This window comes from Phocoena sinus, chromosome 8 (assembly GCF_008692025.1).
Source record: "Phocoena sinus isolate mPhoSin1 chromosome 8, mPhoSin1.pri, whole genome shotgun sequence".
Taxonomy (NCBI): Eukaryota; Metazoa; Chordata; class Mammalia; order Artiodactyla; family Phocoenidae; genus Phocoena; species Phocoena sinus.
In genome coordinates, this window is record NC_045770.1 from 45,905,264 (window position 1) to 45,927,667 (window position 22,404).

The following is a 22,404-nucleotide window of genomic DNA, read 5'->3' on the forward strand; positions in this document are numbered from 1 at the left end:
TTTGGAAGTCTGAAGCCAAAAGGATCCTTTAACAGTATTGCCTAAGAGACAAGTCGATCCTAAAAAGCTAATCACACTGCAAAATTTTGGCCTAATTAAACTGGCTCTCGCTGATACTCTGTCTTTTTTTGTTTGGTTTCAATCTGCCATAACAACCAAGGTTAGAATTCCATGTAAACAGAAGTATACAAGGCTTGATGAAATTGAATATGGAGGATTAAGCATTTAAAAAGTCTGGGTTATAATTCTTATTGCTACACAAGTTCTACTGCATAATTAATTTACAGCAGCCTAAAACTTTTCAGCAACAAAATTATATTAAAAAAATATACCATTATCCCTATATGTTACATTAATTGTAATGTAACATATCACAACCACTTAAGCCTTGCATTAACATAGAAAAGAATAACTTGTCCCTGAAAAACTCTAAAGAGTGATCATATTTCAATCAAAGCTGTCCTGAACTAACTCATAATCAGCAGTGACTACATTTTGTCACTTCTTTGCTCTAACATGAGTAAAAGTGACGATAATGATTTTTTGGAAAGAGGCTAGAGAACCTGCATCCAATTATGAAGTGGACTTTTAAACCTCCACTGGATTTTTAGAATGTTTTTAGTTGTCAAACATCCGTATAGGTGAAACAGCTGAGGGAACAAACTGCCAAACTTGCCCAAACTACTTTTGTTCCATAGAACTTGATCCCTTCTAAATCGACAACAGCACACAAACTTAGCTATGAAGAATTCAGCCCTTACAAATGAAGACAAACATAATAAACCTACAGGAGGTTTAAAAGTAACTTCATTTGTTTTTGAATATTCAAGTGTAATGCTTCTGTAAAAGATTAAAACATACGTTTCAACTTTATCAGATATGTCAATTTCCATTTGCTCCTAACCTGCCACTAATACATAGGTTCACTGGGCTACCGAAGAACCCAACTAATCCTGGAGATGAAGGTATCAGTGGAAAAAGAGCACGGATACCACGGCATTTATCCCAACAGTATGATACCCGTCTTTGCATCCCTGAAGTTAAGAATGACCACTTTCTCCGATTAGTTTGCTCTATACTCAATAAAGCAGCACTGTCTGTGAAGTTACTCCATACCCATAACATTTCACTACTATAGTTACCAATTCAGAAGTTAAAAAAAAAAAAAAATACAGACCAAATCCATGTACCCGTGATCCTTTGTATCCTAAAATGTAGAAATATTCTTAGTTTTAACCAAGAATTAGATTGGAATGAAGTAAAACATCTTTTAAAGTAATTTTAAGTATACTCTTATTTGTTACTACATTTCTACATAGATTATTTAATATTGCTTGTGGATATAATTTAATCGATAATAATATATCATAATGTCAACCATTACAGTGATCCAGAATGAGATTCTGGCTATAGAGGGAGCTTAATTATTAAGCAACACTTTCCTGAAAAGCTTCTGTATTTCTGATTGGTAAGAAAAACAAAAAAAAAGAGCATCTCTCATTGAAATAACACTGACGTTCAAGCTCAGGCCCCCCCTTCTTTGTGTTCAACATAATTAACTCTCTAGGACAAAATCATGAAACATTAAGTCACATTAATAAGTTACGGTCATCTTCAAGAAAACTCGATGGGCAACTCTGGTGTTACAACTGTGTATCTTGGATCCAACTTAGGGATGAAATCCTGAAAGTGTTTAGATGCACCAGTACCAAAAACATCAAGGACTTTTCGGTTCATAACGGCAAATCTGTAAAACAGAGGACACAGGGAACAAGTACTTAATGAAGTTTATAAAAGAAGATGATTCACTCCATTTGGCTTATCTTTCATGGGACGGGAAGACCGAACATGCTGACATGGCAAAAGACTCAATGGCAGATTCAAAAGTCACTTTGATACTCTTCCTCGAGATTCACTGTCTCGTATTTTCTTTAAAAAGATGATAATCCCCCAAACTGAAACCCCAGAGATTACCATCATTATTTCAAACCCTTCTAGAATCCTTTCCACTAGATTGTGTCAAATAGAAAAATAGGTTCATTGTGATTTTTCTGATGAATAAAATCACAAGAAGCTAAATGTATAATGAATGCGCTAACATTTACTGACAAGCAAAGGTATTAAACGTAATTCCTCTCATAATTGAAATTTTAACGTCTCACAGTCAACAGAAAATACATCCAAATGTGACTGAAGGGCAAACAGCATATAGGTTTTCAAATTTCTAACAGACACAACATAGTAAAAACACAGCCCTCATTTTATCCATCACCTAACCTAAAAGATATAAAATTTTTAAAAGACATATATTTTATCTAATGTGCAGGATGGACCTTCTGTGTCTCTGCGCCTGACCATGAGCCTTTCTTTTCTGGGGAAGATACCCAGGCGAAATTAGTTTTGAGTTATTGGCCAGTATCATTATTCCAAGAGCCAATAAATGTGATTTTCAGATCCTTCCCAAAGTACGTTCCCTTCCGAAATAATCAACTGGTTAAACTCACTGATGTGCAAAGAAACCTAAATGACAAAGAAAGAAATGATTAAATACTAATAATATAGAGGATACACAGTGTCACGGCTAAGAGGAAGAACTCTGCAGTCAGACAGCCTGGCTCATATCCTAGCTCCGTCCTTTCCTAGCTCTGTGATTCTGGCAGGCGCTTAATCTCTGCGTGCACCTCCGTTTCCTCACATTGCAAAAGCAAGATATTAATAGTACCTATCTCACAGAGCTACTTTAAGGATTAAACACATATGTATGTATATATATGTTGTATGTGTGTATGTGTGTATCTTAAAACCATTTCTTGGACACAGTAAGCACGATACAACTGTTCGCTATTACTAATATTAATGGCAGCTGCTATTTACTGAATGCCTACTAGGTGCCTAAAGGCTGCCACAAACATCTCGATTTTCCCACAATGTATTACTGTTTCATTGAAGAGAGAAAGAAACTTGAGGCTCATGATGGTAAAGAATGTTCCCAACCGGTGACACAGCTAAGGGTATCAGAACTGCAGTCAAACCTAGGTCTGTTCAATTCCCAAGCTCATGGTCTTTCTATCAGGTCAACCTGCCTCCCAAAGAATTAGATTATAATCAGGAAATGCTAACAACAACCACAACAATAAAGAATATGATCGTAAAGGCAAAGAAAAGTGTGCTTACAAAGTCAGGCAAAAGAATATGATTATTTTTCCCAAGTGGAAATCAGTCAATTGTTCAGGCATGATTTCTAATGAATCTGTGTAATGTTTTTAATCAAAAAGAAGAGAATAAAGATTCTAAAAGTGAGACTTAAGAATGTTATATAGTAACCTATCAGCAGTTTGCAAGTCAACATATTAATCTAGAACACTTAAAATATCTAAAATAATATAGGGAAAAAAATAGTCAAAATAATGTTCACTAAAAGAATGTCCCATGTTATTCTTATTAAATTTTAGGTCATATTTGATTTATAGCTAGATACCTACTTTACCACTGAAAGAATATTCCCTCAAGTAAATGAAAAGATTCAAAATCTTTTTTATGGAAATTGCTTTTTTTCTATGACCAGTTAAAACATCTCAGTCACTTACCTGCCCTTGGTGAGCCTTAAAAGGAACTTCCAGTAAGATGGTCGTAAGGTCTGAACTTCCATGACAGCCTAAGATTAGGATATTCAATTTGAGACTTCCTTTAGTAAACAGCAAATATTATCAGCAGTCTCAGGCAACAGAACATATTTGTCTCTATTTTTATCGCTCACTCTATTTAACGACAGTGATGACAGTAGTAACAAAAACATGTATTAATGTTTAAGTTGATAACTCTCAAGAATCTTTGTCAATATGCCTTCAAATAGGAATATTGCTCATGGAATAATAACTGAGTTAATAGTTATTATTATTGGGAAGCGTTTACTAGGTACCCATTAGATAGCTGGCACTTCGCTAGTTATGGTAAGTTTACCAACTTGGCAGCATTACTGTGAGAAACTGCAAATAGAAGCTGTCCCCCAGACTTTGCAAAAGCCCTAAGACCATTAACATCAATAACGGCGACTGCAGAATTTAAAGAGATTGAACGATGCTTCTATTAAACTAGATTCGACCACTATCCTCACTGCCTGAGTAATACTGGGGAAAAGCAATTATTCATATTTATGCCCATGGTATCTTTTTTTTGAAGTAAAATTAAGTTAGGGCATTCTAGCCAAGGTACTAGAGTGGTAATTCTCCTACAAAAATTGGACTCTGTTTAAACCTAAAAATTGTTGTGTTCGTAAAACGTGACCTAGCCCACTAAGTTAACATGTTTAATGATTTGAAACTTGCAAGCTATCTTGCTAATAAAACAAAAAAAGCATAAAATGTAAAAACTGGAAATGTTCCCAGGCCCTTCTTTTTCCCCCATTGGTTTAATATATACACTAGAAACAGAAATAATTCTACTTCTCATTTGAAAAAGTTATACTTACTGCCTGGAAGCAAATTGCTGTAGAGATGGAATAGATGATAGTGTCTGCATGGGGAAAATAGGGAACCTTTCCTGCTTCAATACCTTTGAAATACATTGTCTGCAAAACAAGCACATAGCGCAAGATTTATAAAGAAAACAACTTTAAATAGCATTACCAATAAGGTGGAGTGATACGTTCCCTATCTACAACTATTTTTTCTACCTTTCAAAATCCTAACAATCTGTTCAGAGTTCAAATCATCGGTACTTCCCTGACATGTTAAGTGTCAGCCCTTCCCTTTCCCTCATTCACTCACCCCAAACCCCAGATGCCAGTAATAATACTTTTCTGTGAAATTCAACAGCACTTTATTTCTACCTCTTTCATGCTATTTATTCTTCACTGCTGTTTGTACAATGCCCAAGTCTTCCCTTCTCTGTTAGATCTATTCATTCATTCATTAAACATGTACTGGTGTAAACCCAATTAGCACATAAGAAATAACTAACACACTCTAATAAGGTTACAAGATATCTATATTGATTAGATGTGTAGATCATCACATGTGTATGTATGTATATCTATGTTTATCTCATATATATATATATATATATATATATATATATATATAGGCTCCCCAGAGGAGGGAGCAACTACTCTGTCTACGACAAAGGACCAAGGAGAATTTCAGAAATGACTACATTGAGTAGTGGGCATCTCAAACCATCTGCAGTGAAGAACCACTTTTTAAAAAACAAAATTTCCAACTATCATGGCCTGATGCTTTTATAATACAATAAAAATGAATTACTAGAATTGAACCAAATTTTCACTATTACATTCAAAGAACAAATTACTCCATCGAGTTGCTATAAGGTTTCCAAATGCTTCCTCTCAATTTCTATCCTTTCCTTGTCATGAACGGGTATGGTAATGAACAGTTTATAGACCAGCACTAGTCTGCCGACCCCACTTTTAATACTGCTGCTTTCTAAGAGGCCTAACATCAACAACTAGATAAGAGAGGAAAAGCAGGGGTAACAAACAGGGTGAAAATACATGACATGTATGGGGAATTTCCAGCAAATTTATATGGATGGAACAAAGGATAATTCACGGAAATGGGTTTTCTGGAACGTAGGAATGCTAAAGTGAAACAAGTAAGAAAAGTGGAAAGATGACCAAGACAGAATGGTGTTTCAATAGGTTGGAGGGAGCTTTAAGAAGACATGAGTGGACCATGAAATAAAGAACATAAAATAATTTTTTTCCAAGAAAAAAGCTGTTTATACAGCTGATTTTTAATTAATATTATGTATTAATATAGCATTTTAATATAAAATTAACTTCAATCTGTAAGATATGTACAAAGAGATTTATAATCTACTTCAGTAACAGGATAAACATGGGCCATTATTTTGAAAGTAATATGATAATATATTACAAGGTACAGATATACTGTAGTGTATTCCTGTTAACAAAAATGAAATTCAGATGTGGTAGAATGGCATCATAGAAATGTTATGTGAAACAGGTATCTCTTGATATATGGGGTCATTATGTTCCTAATTATTTCCTACAATAAAACTTATCTGTTGGGCTTCCCTGGTGGCGCTGTGGTTGAGAGTCCGCCTGCCGATGCAGGGGACACAGGTTCATGCCCCGGTCTGGGAGGATCCCACATGCCGTGGAGCGGCTGGGCCCGTGGGCCATGGCCGCTGAGCCTGCGTGTCCGGAGCCAGTGCTCCGCAACGGGGAGAGGCCACAACTGTGAGAGGCCCGCATACCGCAAAAAAAAAAAAAAAAAAAAAACTTATCTGTTGACCTAGAGTCTAAGTTAATGAAGAGTTGGGACTGTATCCTATACTTCTATATGCTTACCAGCACCACCGCAGTAATGGGAACATAATCGATACTCAATAAATATGTCTTGGAAATAATTTTTTCCAAGAAAAAGGTTGCCTATACAGGTGATGTTTACTTAAGATGCATTATATAGTAATATAGCATTTTAATATAAAATTAACTTCAATCATAGGAAAATGATTGCCTATTATACCATAGTCATTAATTCCACAAAGGACATAGTAAGCTTATACTTCTAATTTCCTGCATTTAAAAAAAAGTTCTCATCAGCACACTTATCAGATACGATCTGTTGATATAAGAAACAGCGATACCACTGCTCGGCTTTAAAACCTCTAGCCATTTAGAGAAACATTTTACAAACTAGATCTCAATGTTGGATGGCCCCTATGTCAAAGAATATATTTTTTGCCAGCTAGGGCAAAAAAATATATTCTCTCACTCCCCTTTTCCTCTCTATTAGCAAGTCCTGCCAACTCTATCTCCTAACCATACACCAAATCTGTGTACTTTTCTCCGTCTCTACTGCTACCATCCTGACACAAGCCACCATTTTCTGCCTGAGACTAACGGTTTTCTCCCAGATTCCAGTCTTGCCTCTAATCCATTCTCTATGTAATAGCCAGAATATTCTTCTTAAAATGTGAATTAAATCACGTCATTTCCATGCTTAAAGCTCTCCAATGGCTTCCAAAGGCACTGAGAAAAAATAAATGCCTCCTCCCCTGCCTCCTTCTCTCTCTTTCTCTCATTTGGATAAAACAAATATGTAATTTTCTTAATGTCATTAGGGACACAGATTTTTAGTGAGATAAAACTTTTTAAAATTCAAACAAGTTAAATAAAATCTATAACCTGAACTTTGAATTGAAAACATCAATGTGCTCTAATTATTTTCTCTTTCTCTGAAAAGAAAGGGAAAATAAATAGGATGCTCTAACTGTTCACTGGAAAGGCCAAGAAACAATGACTAGCCTAGGAGCAAAAAACCTTTAGCACCCAAACTAAAGTTTTCTAGATACCATTTCTCACCAAAAGAAACTAGGTGCCACTGGAGAAGGCTGATTCTATGTCTGGAGCAGGAAACCACCCAGGTGAGCCTGGAATATCTTGTTTTATCACAAAGCAAGAAAACTATTAAAGATACCGGCATTACGTGAAAAAAGAAACAGGAGTCAACTTGAAGAGGCTCTCACGGCCAAAGATGGGGCACTTTGAGCATAATGACTGCAATAGGTTGAAACAAATCAAATACCTTAAACTCCATAAAGACACCTGACAACAAAGACTTACAGGTCAACTTTGCAGGATGCTAGGGACTAACTCATTCCAAACATTAGCAAATAAAGGGAAGTAATCAAGCACTTTATTATGACTTTGTGAACAGACGATCTCACAGTAACCAAACAGCTGAAAGGGAAAGTTCTTTTTGAAGAATTCCCACTAATAAATGCAGAAGAAACAATCATATTAGATTATGATGATTTTGCAACCCACAGTGAAATAATAAACCCTGGTCATTAATGGCTGCTAAAACAATAGAGTAAAAGATGGGGAACCTTATGTTGGCTCTATCAACACTGAGCCCACTGATCCATCTTAGCATCCCTGGTGGCGCAGTGGTTGAGAGAGAGACAGGGGCTTTCCTGGTGGCGCAGTGGTTGAGAGTCTGCCTGCCGATGCAGGGGACACGGGTTCTTGCCTCGGTTCGGGAAGATCCCACATGCCGTGGAGCGGCTGGGTCCGTGAGCCATGGCCACTGAGCCTGCACGTCCAGAGCCTGTGCTCCGCAACGGGAGAGGCCACAACGGTGAGAGGCCCGTGTACCACAAAAAAAAAAAAAAAAAAGAGAGACAACCTGACATTTTTGTGTTTCCTAATGTGATGTAATAGGAATTCACACACACAGTAAATGTGAAATTTTTCTGCCACTACCATCCCCCTAAAAGAAACTGAACCTGAACTTGCTTAAGGCTCTAGATCTAATTTACAGTTTACAGACAATACATGAGTTAAAGGAACATGTTATAACACCACCAGTGAGGATACAATCAGCAAAATCCAGAATGTGGGAAATTCCAAAGAATTAATAACCTAGATTATCAACAAATAAATGGCAAGGAAAAAAAGAAAGGGGGAAGAAAAGAAGAAAGGGTGAGGGATAACTATTATAAACTAAAAAGAGATTTTGGATCTCAACTAAAACAAAGGGATTGCAAAAGACATTTGTGAGGTAATATTGAAAATGCAAGCTCTAATTGGATAACGGTAATAATAAAGAATTACCAGGTTTTTAAAATTAATGACATGTATTTTGATTATACCCTGATGGCATTCATGATTTGTTTTTAAGGAGTCCTTATTCTTTAGTTTTATTTTTTAAGGACTCTTTCTCCTCAGTTGTTTACGGATGAAGTGATTTGATCTCTGGGATTTGTTTTAAAATAACTTGGTACTTGGGGGTTTGGAGCAGTATAGGTGAAAGGAGATTGGCCAAATGCTGTTAACTGTTGAAGCTGTATGATGGGGTACATGAGGGTTATCACATTATTCCTCCTATGCTTGTGTATATTTGAAAATAACACAAAGAAAAAAGAAGAAATAGGAGAACTGACTTTGTAAGTACTTTTATAGGATTAGAATTTGCTTTTGAAACTTTTACTACTAAAGCAGCTAAAAAGCTCTGTATCCTTTGGTTGTATGTGCTTAAAAATGTTTGCTTACCTCTACCAATTTGGAAGCTAAATACATGGAAATTGTTGTGCTTTTATAAAACATCATTGATATTCCCGCCAAAAATCCTGAAACAACAAATAAGGCAAAACTGATCAGAACTCAAAGTATTTCTTTGTTCTTAAGTCACTCAGAAATGTTGATTCACTTAAATAGGAAAGAACTGATTTGTAGCACTGCCTTTTGTCACAACAAAATCAAGGACAGTAATATAAGTGATGACATTAAAATGGGGTGAATTCTTATTTATTATCACATATTTTTAAACTTAAAAATTGACCTTTAGAGTTAGGAACCACAGTTCTGATACACATATCACAAGAAACTACATTCTAAATTTAACTTTTAAAAACAGCAGTGGTCTTGCCAAACACAATGATCTTTTAAAATAATTTTTTCAAGGTTACTGGTACCATTTCTGATTTTAAGTGGAAATAGTCATTCATCTATTCTCCTAACAGCTCAAATTATGTTTAGTGCTGTCATCACACTTCCCTCCATTGCTTTCATTCTATAAATGGAAAACCAAGGTGGTAGGAGGCCTGGAATACTAATAGTAGGGCTATTACTAATACATATCTGAAAAATTGTCTATTCAACTTAAGTAACACATATACTGAACTCACAGAAAATGTTTAGTTTTTATTTTTATAAAATTACTTGAGTTCCTAAAAAAATTATTAAAAAATACATCACTTGCCAGTGGTAAAATCAGAATATTTTAAGAAATCTAACTGCACTTCCACTAGTCACTTATATAATATTTTAAGTCTTTATGTTCTTTTGTGACACATTTTCCCTAGAATTTCTGGCCTGTAGCAGGACAGATACCCAAGTCATTATATTGCCAACCCAAAACATCAGATGGCAAGAGAGCCTTGATATGTTAAACTTCACAAATACAAAATGTTTGTACTAGTGCCTTAATGGGGATTCTATTACAGAGAAAGGAAGATACAAAGAAATCAGATGAATTTGAAAACCATGTCTGCTTCATTCCTACTACTGATTGATGCGATAGTAATATATGTATTTTATCATTGCTTTACCAGCTATAATGGCATGCAGTTCATCATCCAGATTTCTGACCCAGCGCAGGAAGCAACTAGTACCCTGTATCAAGAAGAAAATACAATGACTTCAGTTGTTTCAGTTCTAGGAAAAAAATGCATGTAACATCTGTAATGGGTGAGTCATTAGCTGACCTTGGAGGCAAATTGGTGATCTTATTTAAATCAAACTGAATATATGATTGGGAAAATTATGAACAGTAACCTGTTATAACGTTACTGTTTGGATAGACCCTATTAAGAAATTATACATAAAATTTTCATTGTAATGATTTTTCAAAATGAATTCAAAAATTCTACTTTTGCTTAGATGTAGAATGCTGGGAAAAGTATCATTCCCATTCTAACAAGGAGAAAAAGCTGGATAAGCTACAACTCTGTCAAGTCAGAATCCTATAGTTAGAGAAAACATTTTTCAATATGAAGGTGAAATAAAGACTCTCTCAGAAATTTCGCACCAAGCTGGCGGGTAATCCCCATATCGGTGTGACGTGCTAGCTCGGAAGTGTTTTCTGCTGCTGTCATGGTTCGTCCACTAAATTGCATCGTTGCTGGGTCCCAGAACATAGAACATCGGCAAGATCGGGGACGAGCCATCGTCAAGAACGGGGACCTGCCCTGGCCCCCATTCAGGAATGAATACAGGTATTTCCAAAGAATGACCACAACTTCTTCAGTAGAAGGTAAACAGAATTTGGTGATTATGGGTAGGAAGACCTGGTTCTCCATTCCAGAGACGAATCGACCTTTAAAGGACAGAATTAATATAGTTCTCGGTAGAGAACTCAAGGAACCTCCACAGGGAGCTCATTTTCTTGCCAAAAGTCTGGATGATGCCTTAAAACTTACTGAGCAACCAGAATTAACAAATAAAGTGGACATGGTTTGGATAGTGGGACACAGTTCCATTTACAAGGAAGCCATGAACAGGCCAGGCCATCTTCGACTATTTGTGACAAGGATCATGCAGGAATTTGAAAGTGACACATTTTTTCCAGAAAGTGATTTGGAAAAATATAAACTTCTCCCAGAATATCCAGGTGTTCCTTCAGATGTCCAGGAGGAGAAAGGCATATTTGAAGAATATGAAAAGAACAGTTAATATGAAAGTGTTTTCTGATCTATTTCTGATCTATTTCAAGCCTCCTCCTCCCCGCCCCCCCCCCCAAAATATGTATTTTTTGTTGTAAAGACTTTTGTTGACTTTAGATCTATGGATAATTATTTCTAAGCAAAGTACCTTTATTCCCCATTAATCTTAACTAGACTGTATCAGATACCATTCATGAAACGTTTCTTGCTGTAACTGCCTGAATGACCATCAAGGGTCAAGAATAGGTTACCAGCACCGGCCTAGGGTAGAATATCTACCAAGACAGCCCAAAGTGGGAGAGTCCCCTGGTAGCATAAGTTGAAACCAGAGCCTATAGAGCTAGGAGCTAGGCAGATGGGTCCAAAGGTCAGAAATAGATTATAAATAGAAGAGCTAGCACTCAGTTATTAAAATTAGATCAAAAGAGGGACTGTGAATTACTCTATATCACACTTGTGAAAAATATTCTGTTCACTCAGACCGGGAGTCAAAAAGTTGAGAACGCCAGGATATTCCACACGGATAGTAAAGAGGCAGGTATGACACTACCTTTTCAGTGGTTAAAAGAGAAGGTCTGACACCTTAAAAGACTTTGTTTCTGATCTTCAATGAGATTCCATGAGATGTTACAATGATAAAACAAGAAGTGGCTGCTCTTTACAAAAAATAATAATCTAATATCAAGCATAATGGCTAAAATTAAAAATTCAAGGAGGTAATAAATTGAGAATGAATATTGCTAGAAACCAAAATTAGTAAGTTAGAAACTAAACTTCACAGAATTAAAAAATGGAAATTAAAACATGTTTTACCCATCATGTTAGCAAAGATTTAGATTAAGTACCCCCCAAAAAAAGAGCATTTTCTGCCTTATAAATTGGGACAACCTTTTCAGAGTGTAAGTTAGAAATATCAATTAATATTCAAAATATTCTGGGTTTGGACCCAGAACTTGCACTTCTAGAAATTAATCCTGAACAAAGAAATGGACCCAAGAGTACTTGTTGCAACATTTTTTTTCAAACTTGGAAAGAGCCCAAATGTTGATAAATAAGAAATAACTAACCAATATGTCTATAAAATGTAACATCTGCAGCAGTTAAAAAGGACAAAGTACTGACAGAAAAACACCAAAAATTGCTAAGCAAAAGAAGCAAATTGTGTATAATACTCAAAATGTTTAATAAATGTTAATGTGTGTGGGGGAAAAAACAAAAAAAAAGACTCTCTCAGACAGATAGAAGCTGAGAAAATGCACCACCTGCAGACCTGCATTACCAGAAATGTTAAAGGTCGTTCTGCAGGCAGAAGGAACAAGATACCAGATAAGAATTTAGGTATAAAAAAAGAGATGAAGAGCTCCGGAAATGGTAAAATGAAGGTAAATTTAGAAGACATGTTTTTCTTACCTTTAATTGTTATAAAAATGAATCAACTGTCTAAAGCAGTGGTCAGAAAACTATGGCCCACTAGGCAAATCTAGCCTGCCACCTGTTTTTACATGGCTCCTAAGCTAGAATATTTTTACACCTCTCAATGGATAAAAATAAAAAACAATAATATTTTGTGACATGTGAAAATTATATGAAATTCTAATACAGTGTGCTGAATTTTTATTGGAATACAGCCATGCTCATTCATTTATATATTGTCTATGGCTGCTTTCACACTATAACATCAGAGCTGAATAGTTATGAGTGAGACCATATGTTCCACAAAGCTTAAAATATCTACTCTTTGGCCCTTTACAGAAAAAGTTTTCTGACTCCTGGTCCAAAACAAAAATAGCAACAGCATATTGTGGGGTTTATAACATATGAAAAGATAAATGAATTGCACAAAGGATGGGAAGGAGGAATTACAAGTATGATGTGGTAAGATTCTTACACTATACTGAAGTGGTATAATATTATTTGAAAATATTGACCAATAAATTAAAAATGTTTATTATAAATGTTAAGACAGTCACTAAATTTTAAAAAGACATATAAATAATAAGTCAATAGTGATGACAGAATATAAAAAATACAAAAAAATTAATATAAATTTAAAATACATAAAAAATACCCCCAAAATCAAGGAGACAAAAAAAAATAGAGGAGCAAAGAAAAAAATGGAACAAATATGAAACAACTAATAAGAAAGTAGATACAAACAGATATAAACTCAACCATATCAATAACTATATTAAATGTAAAGAGTCTAAATACACCAATTAAAAGACAGTGATTACCAAACTGGATATAAAAGTAAGAACCAACTATATGTGGTCTAAAAGAAACCAACCTTTAAACTGAGGTCACGGAAAGATTAAAGAAGGAAAATATACCATCAATTATAATCAAAAGTAGCTATATTAATAGTAGACATAGTAGACTTCAGAACAAGGAATATTACCAGGATAAAGAGGAACATTACAAAATGGAAAAAGGGTCAGTTCACCAAGAAGACACAGAAGAAATAAGGTTTGTGTGCCTGACCTTCTCTTAATTACATTCTTAGGAAGATGCAAAAAATTGATAAATTTTTCAGAAATCACATATGGCTTTGGAACATGCTGTGTGAATATTTTTTATAATAGATTTTCTGACCCAGTTGCATTTTCCTTAGTTTAATTACCATTAGTTTATATTACCTAAGCAAATAAGTAGCAAAAATGTAAATAAACAAAAAAGCCTAGGCTCTCAGATATGCTGGATGGTGGAGAATAACCAACCTGGGCTAAAAATGTTGGCGATAATCCACATATAAATATTTAAGGGTTTATCTTAAGAGTAAATACAAACTCTATGACACAAGAAATGAAAAAGAATGTGAATATAAACATATTATCACCAATATTCTGCCCTATTAACTCTTGTATATATTCAAAGATATAAGTAATGCTTCCTAGTCAAACCATATTGAAAATGTTTTCAGTGTTAGTAATATTTCATAACAAGTGATTAATTAACTATAGTTTATAGTTTGCCACTCTTTCCTTTCCATTTCAAAATACTTTCTCCACATCTACCTTTTATAGGTAAACTTTATCATAAAATGAAACACAACCATCTTATCCAAAATAATTCCAGAATCCAGTTTTTCCCAGCATTTTCTTTTAACAACTGTGTGTGTACACATGCACACATGCATGCACATGCATACAGGTCAACTTTAGTTAACACATTTTACCTTTAAATTTTGAATATCAATTTTAGATGTTTAATAAAATATGTCAGTCATATGATTTACATATTAGTGATTCCCATTAAACAAAAGGCCATTACTTCAAACTGCAGAGTGTTATGTCACAGATGATCCCTATATATGTGTTTAGGTAGGTGCTTATTATATATGTGTGGGTACATTTATAGGAACATGCAGAAAGAGGTGGAAGAATGTTAACTTTGTTTATTTGAGAGAGTACAGTAGAAAGAGTGAGTGAGTGGGAGATGGAAAATAAGTCATTGCTTATATCAGTTACAAGAGAAAATCCTTACTCTTTCTATCAAAGGTTGATATCAGCTAGGAGGGTCTGAAAATGTTTAAATTAATAATCAGGTAGTAAAATTATTCAGAAAAAACAAATAGATACATCACTTTTGATGTTAGAAATATCAGGAAGTTCATATTTTCTCAGTGACTACATTGTTGAAGAAAAGAAAATGAGTTTTTGAAAATCTTTAACATTATGTATAAATGCAAATATATCTACACTTTCAAGCTTTAAGAGAAGAAATATCTCCAGCCACTATTCCCAACATAATGTGCATATTTGGGTGATGAGATATTTATGAATACTACAGAAAGAAGTATTAAAAAACATGACAGGGCTTCCCTGGTGGCGCAGTGGTTGAGAGTCCGCCTGCCGATGCAGGGGACACGGGTTCGTGCCCCGGTCCGGGAAAGATCCCACATGCCGCAGCGCGGCTGGGCCCGTGAGCCATGACCACTGAGCCTGCGCGCCCGGAGCCTGTGCTCCGAAACGGGACGGGAGAGGCCGCAACAGTGAGAGGCCCGCGAACGGCAAAAAACAAAACAAAACAAAAAAAAACAGATGAGTTAAGGCCTTATCTCATTTTAACAATAGCCATGTTATTTATTTCCCACTTTTCTTTCCTCTTCTGAAAGCCTTACCTTGTATATGCTAACAAAAGAGCCCAGAAAAGCTCCGAGCTGGAAGTTTTCTTTATTGTAGAAGAGAGAAAATAGCCGAGATGGCTGTGTAAACAGATGCCTAAATGCAGAGGGAATCCGGAGGCAGCACTGGATCAAGTATCCCACGCTGAACATTCTGATAAAACCCTAGAGAAAATTGGGAGGAAATTCTGATTTACAACCAAATTTTGAAGACCGATAGATATAAATTTTATTGTTGCAGAATCAAAACGGAACTAAAAATATTAAGACAAGTTTATATCGCAGCCATTTTCAAAATTAAGTCCTAAACCTCAAACAATTTTAAAACATTTGCCTTAAAAATAAGCGTGAAATCTTGCAGCAAATATACTTTCTATGATTTACAAAGGCTTAAAAAGTCTCCCAAGCACTGGCCAAGTCTATCTATGTACCAAACTTCTACTTCTTGACATTCTGTTGACATAACTGGGATTTATAATCCCTAAACCACAAATAGTTTTAGAAACAAAAGCACTGCAATTCCAAAAAAAATAGTTAACAAAACCAAATGCTTTGGGAAATTTTAACAGAAAATGCCTCTTAATCATTAGTTTGAGCAGAGATTCTTTTGACGGAAAATAATTGTATTATCTGTTTAGACCTTTGGTGTCAACTATTTAAACGATCAAGTTTAAAGAATTTTCCAGGAAAAGAAATAATTCTATCTAGGTTTTTACTTCTGTGCTCAATGTGTCAAGCTGAAACATCTCTAGGGAATGGTAGCTTTAAGGTAAACTAAACAAAACCTGAGAAAGCAAATTTGCCACAAGTCCACATTTGCTGTCAACATTTCTCCATATTACCTGCAACTATCTACAGTGTAAAAGGGAGGAAAGGATGACTAATGTTGGTCAATTTCATTTCACTCTTTAGGAAAATGAAGTTTGATGTCACTTAATGGTGAGAGACTGAAAAATTCCAGTTATCTTGAAACAAAATGCTATCAAAAAGAATAGTATTTTATACATGATTCAGCCAATACACTGTAATACTGATCTCCCATCGTCCTCCTCTTTCACCCCCACTGGAATGGAAAAACGTCTACATTCTTAGCAGTGTTTGCTGCTAAGTTTCAAAGGTCAGGTTTGTATCTTCGGTATGGCTGCCTTCTTTTTTTTTAAAAAAAAAAAATTGAGTTACTATGAAGAAACATTCATTAATTTACCTGAAACTACCTAATACCTGGTTAAAACATGAAAATTAAATTGTCCAAACAATTAGCATGAATTATTCTGCATTTGCTTAACTGAAACTGCCTAGTGTTTGTTTAATGCATGAGGTGGTCACACCTGTATCTTGTCACTGATAATATCATATTAACCTAAGGGTTCAAAGATCACACTCATGTTCAATCATTTCACACTATTTTCAAGAGATCTATTCATCCTTCCATCAATTCACCCTTTCACGTATTCAGGAAAGATTCAGTGAATGCCTATCATGTGCCGATCATCACACTAGATGCTGGGGATAGAGTACTGAGGACACAAAGCTCTTGCCTTCATGGAGCTTCCATGCTCATTAGAGGAAGAGAAAATCAGTAAACAAATAAACATAAAGGAATTACAGATTACAATAAGTGTTGACAAGGAAGTAATCAGGGCACTGGGAAAGAAATTAACAGGGCATCCTATATTAGACTGAGTGGTAAGGGAAGGCTACTGAGGATGTGACGTTTAAATAGACACAAAAGAGAAGGAGCTGGCATGAGAAGAACATTTCGGGTAGCTTGGACAAAAAGCACAAAGCCAAAAAAGAGATTGGCAGGTATCAACAAAAAGTTCATGTGAATGGAGTATAGTGAGTTGGGGGGAATGTTAATTCATCTGAATATTCACTCAGGGGTATGATTTAACATGAGGTGTAACTGAGTCCATGGAATAATGAGGTGCACTGTCAAAATATTTTGCTATACTTGTGATATAAATTCCTCACCCACAAATCTCCAAATAATTCTACATTCATGGACATAATATTACAATGTATACATAAATTAGCAAGTTTATAGTACTGGTACACGCATGAAAGAATGACTACATTTTTTCATAGCTCAGTAATTCTCACTCACTTTCTCGTATACTTTTTTTAAAATATCACCTCTCCTCTCCCCCAAATTTCTCAAATACCTCTAATTTAGTCAAAATGCTTTTCTTAGTTCCCCCCTGAACTAGAATTATGTCCAGTTGGAGGGAATAATAACCCTCTCTGGGAGCTTGTAGACTTTGAGGCAGCCGGCAACTTTTTTTTTTTTTTTTTTTTTTTTTTTTTTTGCCACTTTAAAAATGGGGCAGGAAATCAGATTTGGAAAGAGTGTGTCAGAAACTACTTCACAACTGAAAAAATACTCTACTGCTTTTACCCCTGGTTCTGTCTTTGAGTACTTTAAAGGTAAGTGTTGGCTTGGGTGCGTGCCACCAACAACACTCTGCCACAGGCATTCACATTCATAGGCACTAATGTGATACGGTCCCTCCCTTTCTAGAGGGACGGTCAGGAGGCTGTCTTTTGGGGTGCTGTACAACTCTGTTCTTCTCAGCATCAGTAAAGTGGGGATCAGATGTTGTAAGAAAGAACATAAATTTCTAAAGCATCAGGATTGTTAGAGCACCATCCAAAACTAAAGAACTTGTAGCAGATGGTGCCACCTGTGACAGACTAACTGCAATGAAAATTAACTTCCTTCTCAGAGTTGGTGGGATGGGGGATGGGGGGCGGTGGCAGGCCTGGGATGGGGGATGGGGAGGGAGCACGGCCCTCGTACACTAATATATTAGGGAGTGGGGAATTTATGTCAGTGGGCATAACTAACTTTCTTAATGTAGAACAACTGTGGACATGCTCCAGTTACCGTCATGCCTGAAAAAATGTAACAGCTTTACAAGTCCAAAACCAAATGCCACTGTCCCAGATTGTGCAGTGTATGTGTGTGACTGCTGATCCCCTAGCACACAGCACAGTCCAGGGGCCTTGTTCTAAGATGTACTCTAATGAGGATACATTGCAAAGTACAAATTTTAATTTTAATTTGACTTTTTCTCTTTTTTGTTGTTGTTGCTTCACCTTCTACTTTGTAAGTTTTACATTTATTAAGTAAGCTAATGTAAAAATTATTTAACAAAGGATCTGGTAAGTGAATACTAAAAGCTAACTTGTTATCTATTTCTCACAAGTGTCTTATTCTTCAAGTCAAATGCAAAGAATGATAGCAATGATTGTCAACTTTTCCACTTACTTTGAAATTATGTTTTAATAAATAAGTTTTTTCTATACATATTCCCTGTGGTTATTAAAGTAGATTTTATATACTTACTTTAATGCAATAAGAGATGCAATTATCCTCATAGTGTTTGCAACATCTATGCCTTGGTCCATGCTTACATCTGAAATTAAACCAAAAAAACTAATATAATTAAAATGTGTGTGTATGCGTGCGTGTGCGTGTGCGTGTGCGTGTGTGTGTTAATCTGCTTAAAACTCTCTAACCAAAAAAGGAGAAAACATTATCAACTCACTTCTAAATGTGTGCATCTTCTGATTTCTTAGGACATACAGAAGCAAAGGTAACAGATTTTTTTTCCCTTTGCTGCTCACCATTTGACACACTGTATAAAATACGTGACTGCAGTCAAAATACTTGAATGTGGAACAGAAAAGCCATATTGGTAAATATTTGTGACTAAATATGAAAAATATGTATATGTTATCTCTACACTGTGCCAAATCTTTTGGAAGCTTTAAATCGTTTATTGTAGCGTATAATGGTCATAAATCATCCATGACGTCAGTACTTGAGCAAAAATCATAATGAGAATGTGCTCAGGTTACAGGAATTTATACTTAATTATAGTTGAGAGAAAACATCTGGGAAAGAAACATGATATAGTATTAGAATTTAAAATTCAGTTTTTAAAATAAATATAGAAATAGAACATGCAGGACTTCAAAAGTAGGTTGTGATTTAACTGTAAACAACTTAGTCTTCCAGTGTTTAATAAACATTTCTGCTGGGAGGACTACTATTCAAGACACACTTATTTTAGTTATTTGGTATGTCTACTCCAGGACTATTTATTCACTCCAGGCGTAAAAAAGTAAGTAGAATATCTAATATGGGTTTAACTCTCCCCCTTTCTCTTTGAAGAGTTCAGTTCCAAAATAAGCAGTCTTTATAACTCTTTCAGAATACAATTAATTAATTATCTTCATGGTTGGAACACATTAACTCTTTCTTGTTTATGATAATAACTTGCAGAGTGATATCCTAGCTCTCTAATTCCATTTGCAAATTGATTATAAAGACCTTCTCCGAAGTTCAATGCTGCACTGCAGCTGGAGTATACAGGCAGCCTTTCCTAGTCAAGGGTGACAGCAATAGTTCATTCCTTATGTCGTTAGAATGATATGACATATCTGGTCATGCGAAGTTGTTGAGTGATTAAAGCTAGGGGCCTGAAAAGGGGTGAATCAGAGAAGGACTGCCTTATGTAAACCATCACTCTTCATACTTCTAAGTGTCCTCTTCAAAGACATCTCTCAGCCATGGCTACCAGAACTAACACAGAAATTATTAAACTCTCTTTGCTAGTGAAGTTAAATTCTGTTATCAACTACACTGTCATTTAATCTTTCCTAGTCTTTCATTAAAATGGCTTCCCAAATGCTGGACTGCCAGTCTCCTATGTCATCTGCTCTGCTTCTATATTATCCTGCACCTGCTTTCATACCAATGGACCCACTGAGGCTACTCTGACAAGTTCTGCCATGGCCCGATCAGCTCTGATACCCAAGGCTTCATTCACCCCCATCACACATTCTCTGCATTCCCCTATGATTCTTGTTGACATGATTCCCATTAACGGGATCCCCTACCACAATTATTACTGCCGTCTACCACCCCTTTCTTTCCTTTTACCTTCTTCTGTGGTGTACAGAAGAAGAGACAAAGTCTTTAAATTCAGTAAAAGTTTTGAGTACCTACTCTGTGCTCGTGTAAGTGAAGCAAACTCCTATGTTATTTCATTTAATGCACGCAACACTCCTTAATAAAGTTAACTGATGAGGACTTTGGGATGTAGAGTGGTTAAATCACTTGTTCAAAGTCCCAAAGCCAGGAGGGGCAAAATGAGTCAAACACAGGTCTTCAGATTTCTTAAAGGGCGTCAGCTTCCTGTAGTTGATCCCCTAACTTTCTATACTGCATTCTACACTCTCTAAAATAGCACTACAAGATTACTTTTATTGGCTGGTATTCTAATTTAAAAACTTTAAATTTATTTTCTAAAATATCTTAAATATTTGAAATGCAAATGAAGACTTATTTGTATGAAATAGACTTCTTTGTATAACATACAAATAAAGATTTCTTATTTTATTTCCAAAGCCCTAAAAATTTCCACTCTTGCAAAATATCCTTCACTTAAACTTTGCTCCTTATTGTATCTATATCTTCTTAAATCTCTCTTGGAATTTTTCTTTCTCCTTTCCATACTTGAAACATTCGATTAGCACATATTAATCTGTTTCCTGAAGTTCCCTATTCTAGCCCCCTGCAACTCTGCTTAGTTTGAAATAGAAAAGTATTTCTATTTCATGTAAAACTATTTTAAAGGCAGATAATGGTCTATAGTCCTGCTAGAAATAATAAACAACATTCACTTGCCATCGTGTGCCTTTTTATAAAACTCTATGCAGTTTCCGGTAAAAAAAAAAAAATTATTACCTGAAAAGAAAACAAAAATACCTTGGCATGGTACAAATGTTATATAAAATGGTGACAAAATGTGCTAAAATATCAAGATAAAGAACTCACACTGAATCCACAAGCTTCCTGACTAGAGCAATTATATTCGTTCCTCTTGGTTTTTCCTCATGTTTCTCAGTCTTTTGTTCCACTTTTGCATATGCCGCCTCTGGTGAATAAGAATGTGTGGGAATTTCTTCCTTCCCAACAATGAACCTAAAGAAAAGAGCACAATGAGAGGCATTTTTCCCCTTAAAAAAAGAAAATCAGTGAGAAAATAAACTGATTTTGTTTATATACAAATACACTGTGGACAGTACCCTATCATTTGAAATAATATTTTCCACAATTTATATAAAACTAGTCATCCTTTAAAAAATAGACTTTTGAAATCTGAATACTCAGAAAATGTTAATAGCTGTTTATTTAACAGCGCAGGCATCTTAAAATCAAATACAGCATAGCTCTTTGATGAAACACCCTTTTAACTTAGGTCACTGCTTTTTTAAGGTATTACACAACTTAAAAGTTTTTTCAAACAAAAAGGCAGATGAACTATTAACTTGGATCTACTAGTTAATGACAAAATTGCTATTATTTTCTCTAAAATGTACTAACAGTTACAATTGAATGCATTTCTCATTTTTTTACTCTAAATTTATATCTAACGTCACTTTGAGTCATAAAACAGCTGCAGTACAGTAGGTGGTCATCTATATGCACATGAGAAATAGAGGGAACTAAAGAATGAGAATCAGAAAGTGGTTAAGAGTCTGTGTGTCTTCCCTACATTATTAGAAAATCTTAAATTTGATGTTATTCTAATCTACTTACTTCTCTTTGGAAAAATCTAATATCCAGAAGAAGACACCATTCCTCTATCATCAAAACTGGACTATATTTTTCCAAAGACAATACAAAGAAAACATTACCAACCATTAGATATCACTCAATCAGTATCCTTTATCAGAGTTTTCATTTTTGCTGTTTTCACCTTCACTATAAGAGTCACTGCTCTTATAAAGAATAACTAAGCTTTCCTTAGCCAATTCTGCCTGCTGAACCTTCAGAAAATATCACAAAACATAGATAAAACAGGAGACCAATAACACTACACTAAAATTCTAGAACATGGGAACTCTGGCAAATTTAAATACTCGTAAAAGAGAGAAAAATTGTTACTATCAACAAGTGCAACCCATCTCATTAGGACAAACTTGATAAAACATCTAGTTTACCAAATTGTAAGGGGCGTGCAATGAGATTGTTTGTCACCAGATGGCAGCTGTGC

General features: G+C 35.3%; 2 protein-coding genes across 2 annotated transcripts in view; one reads left to right on the forward strand and one right to left on the reverse strand.

Moving 5' to 3' along the window:
• Positions 1 to 1,441: 1,441 nt before the first annotated feature.
• The window catches only part of TMEM135 (transmembrane protein 135), a 249,545-nt gene continuing 228,582 nt past the window's right edge, over positions 1,442 to 22,404 (reverse strand). Inside the window, exons 8-15 of the mRNA XM_032640541.1 lie at positions 21,183 to 21,329; positions 18,684 to 18,753; positions 15,332 to 15,499; positions 10,099 to 10,162; positions 9,041 to 9,117; positions 4,469 to 4,567; positions 3,588 to 3,655; positions 1,442 to 1,747 (exon numbers count right to left, since the gene is read on the reverse strand). Coding sequence (XP_032496432.1) covers positions 1,615 to 1,747; positions 3,588 to 3,655; positions 4,469 to 4,567; positions 9,041 to 9,117; positions 10,099 to 10,162; positions 15,332 to 15,499; positions 18,684 to 18,753; positions 21,183 to 21,329 — 826 coding nt within the window. The 3' untranslated portion in view covers positions 1,442 to 1,614. The remainder of the gene's footprint in view (positions 1,748 to 3,587; positions 3,656 to 4,468; positions 4,568 to 9,040; positions 9,118 to 10,098; positions 10,163 to 15,331; positions 15,500 to 18,683; positions 18,754 to 21,182; positions 21,330 to 22,404) is intronic.
• LOC116757985 (dihydrofolate reductase-like) lies at positions 10,643 to 11,221 on the forward strand. Its single transcript, XM_032640542.1, has one exon. It carries the CDS (start codon positions 10,643 to 10,645, stop codon positions 11,219 to 11,221), a length of 579 nt encoding a protein of 192 aa, XP_032496433.1.

What these genes read in the sequence shown, in the direction of transcription:
- LOC116757985 (XM_032640542.1), top strand. Translation starts at nt 10,643, where the DNA reads ATGGTTCGTCCACTAAATTGCATCGTTGCTGGGTCCCAGAACATAGAA.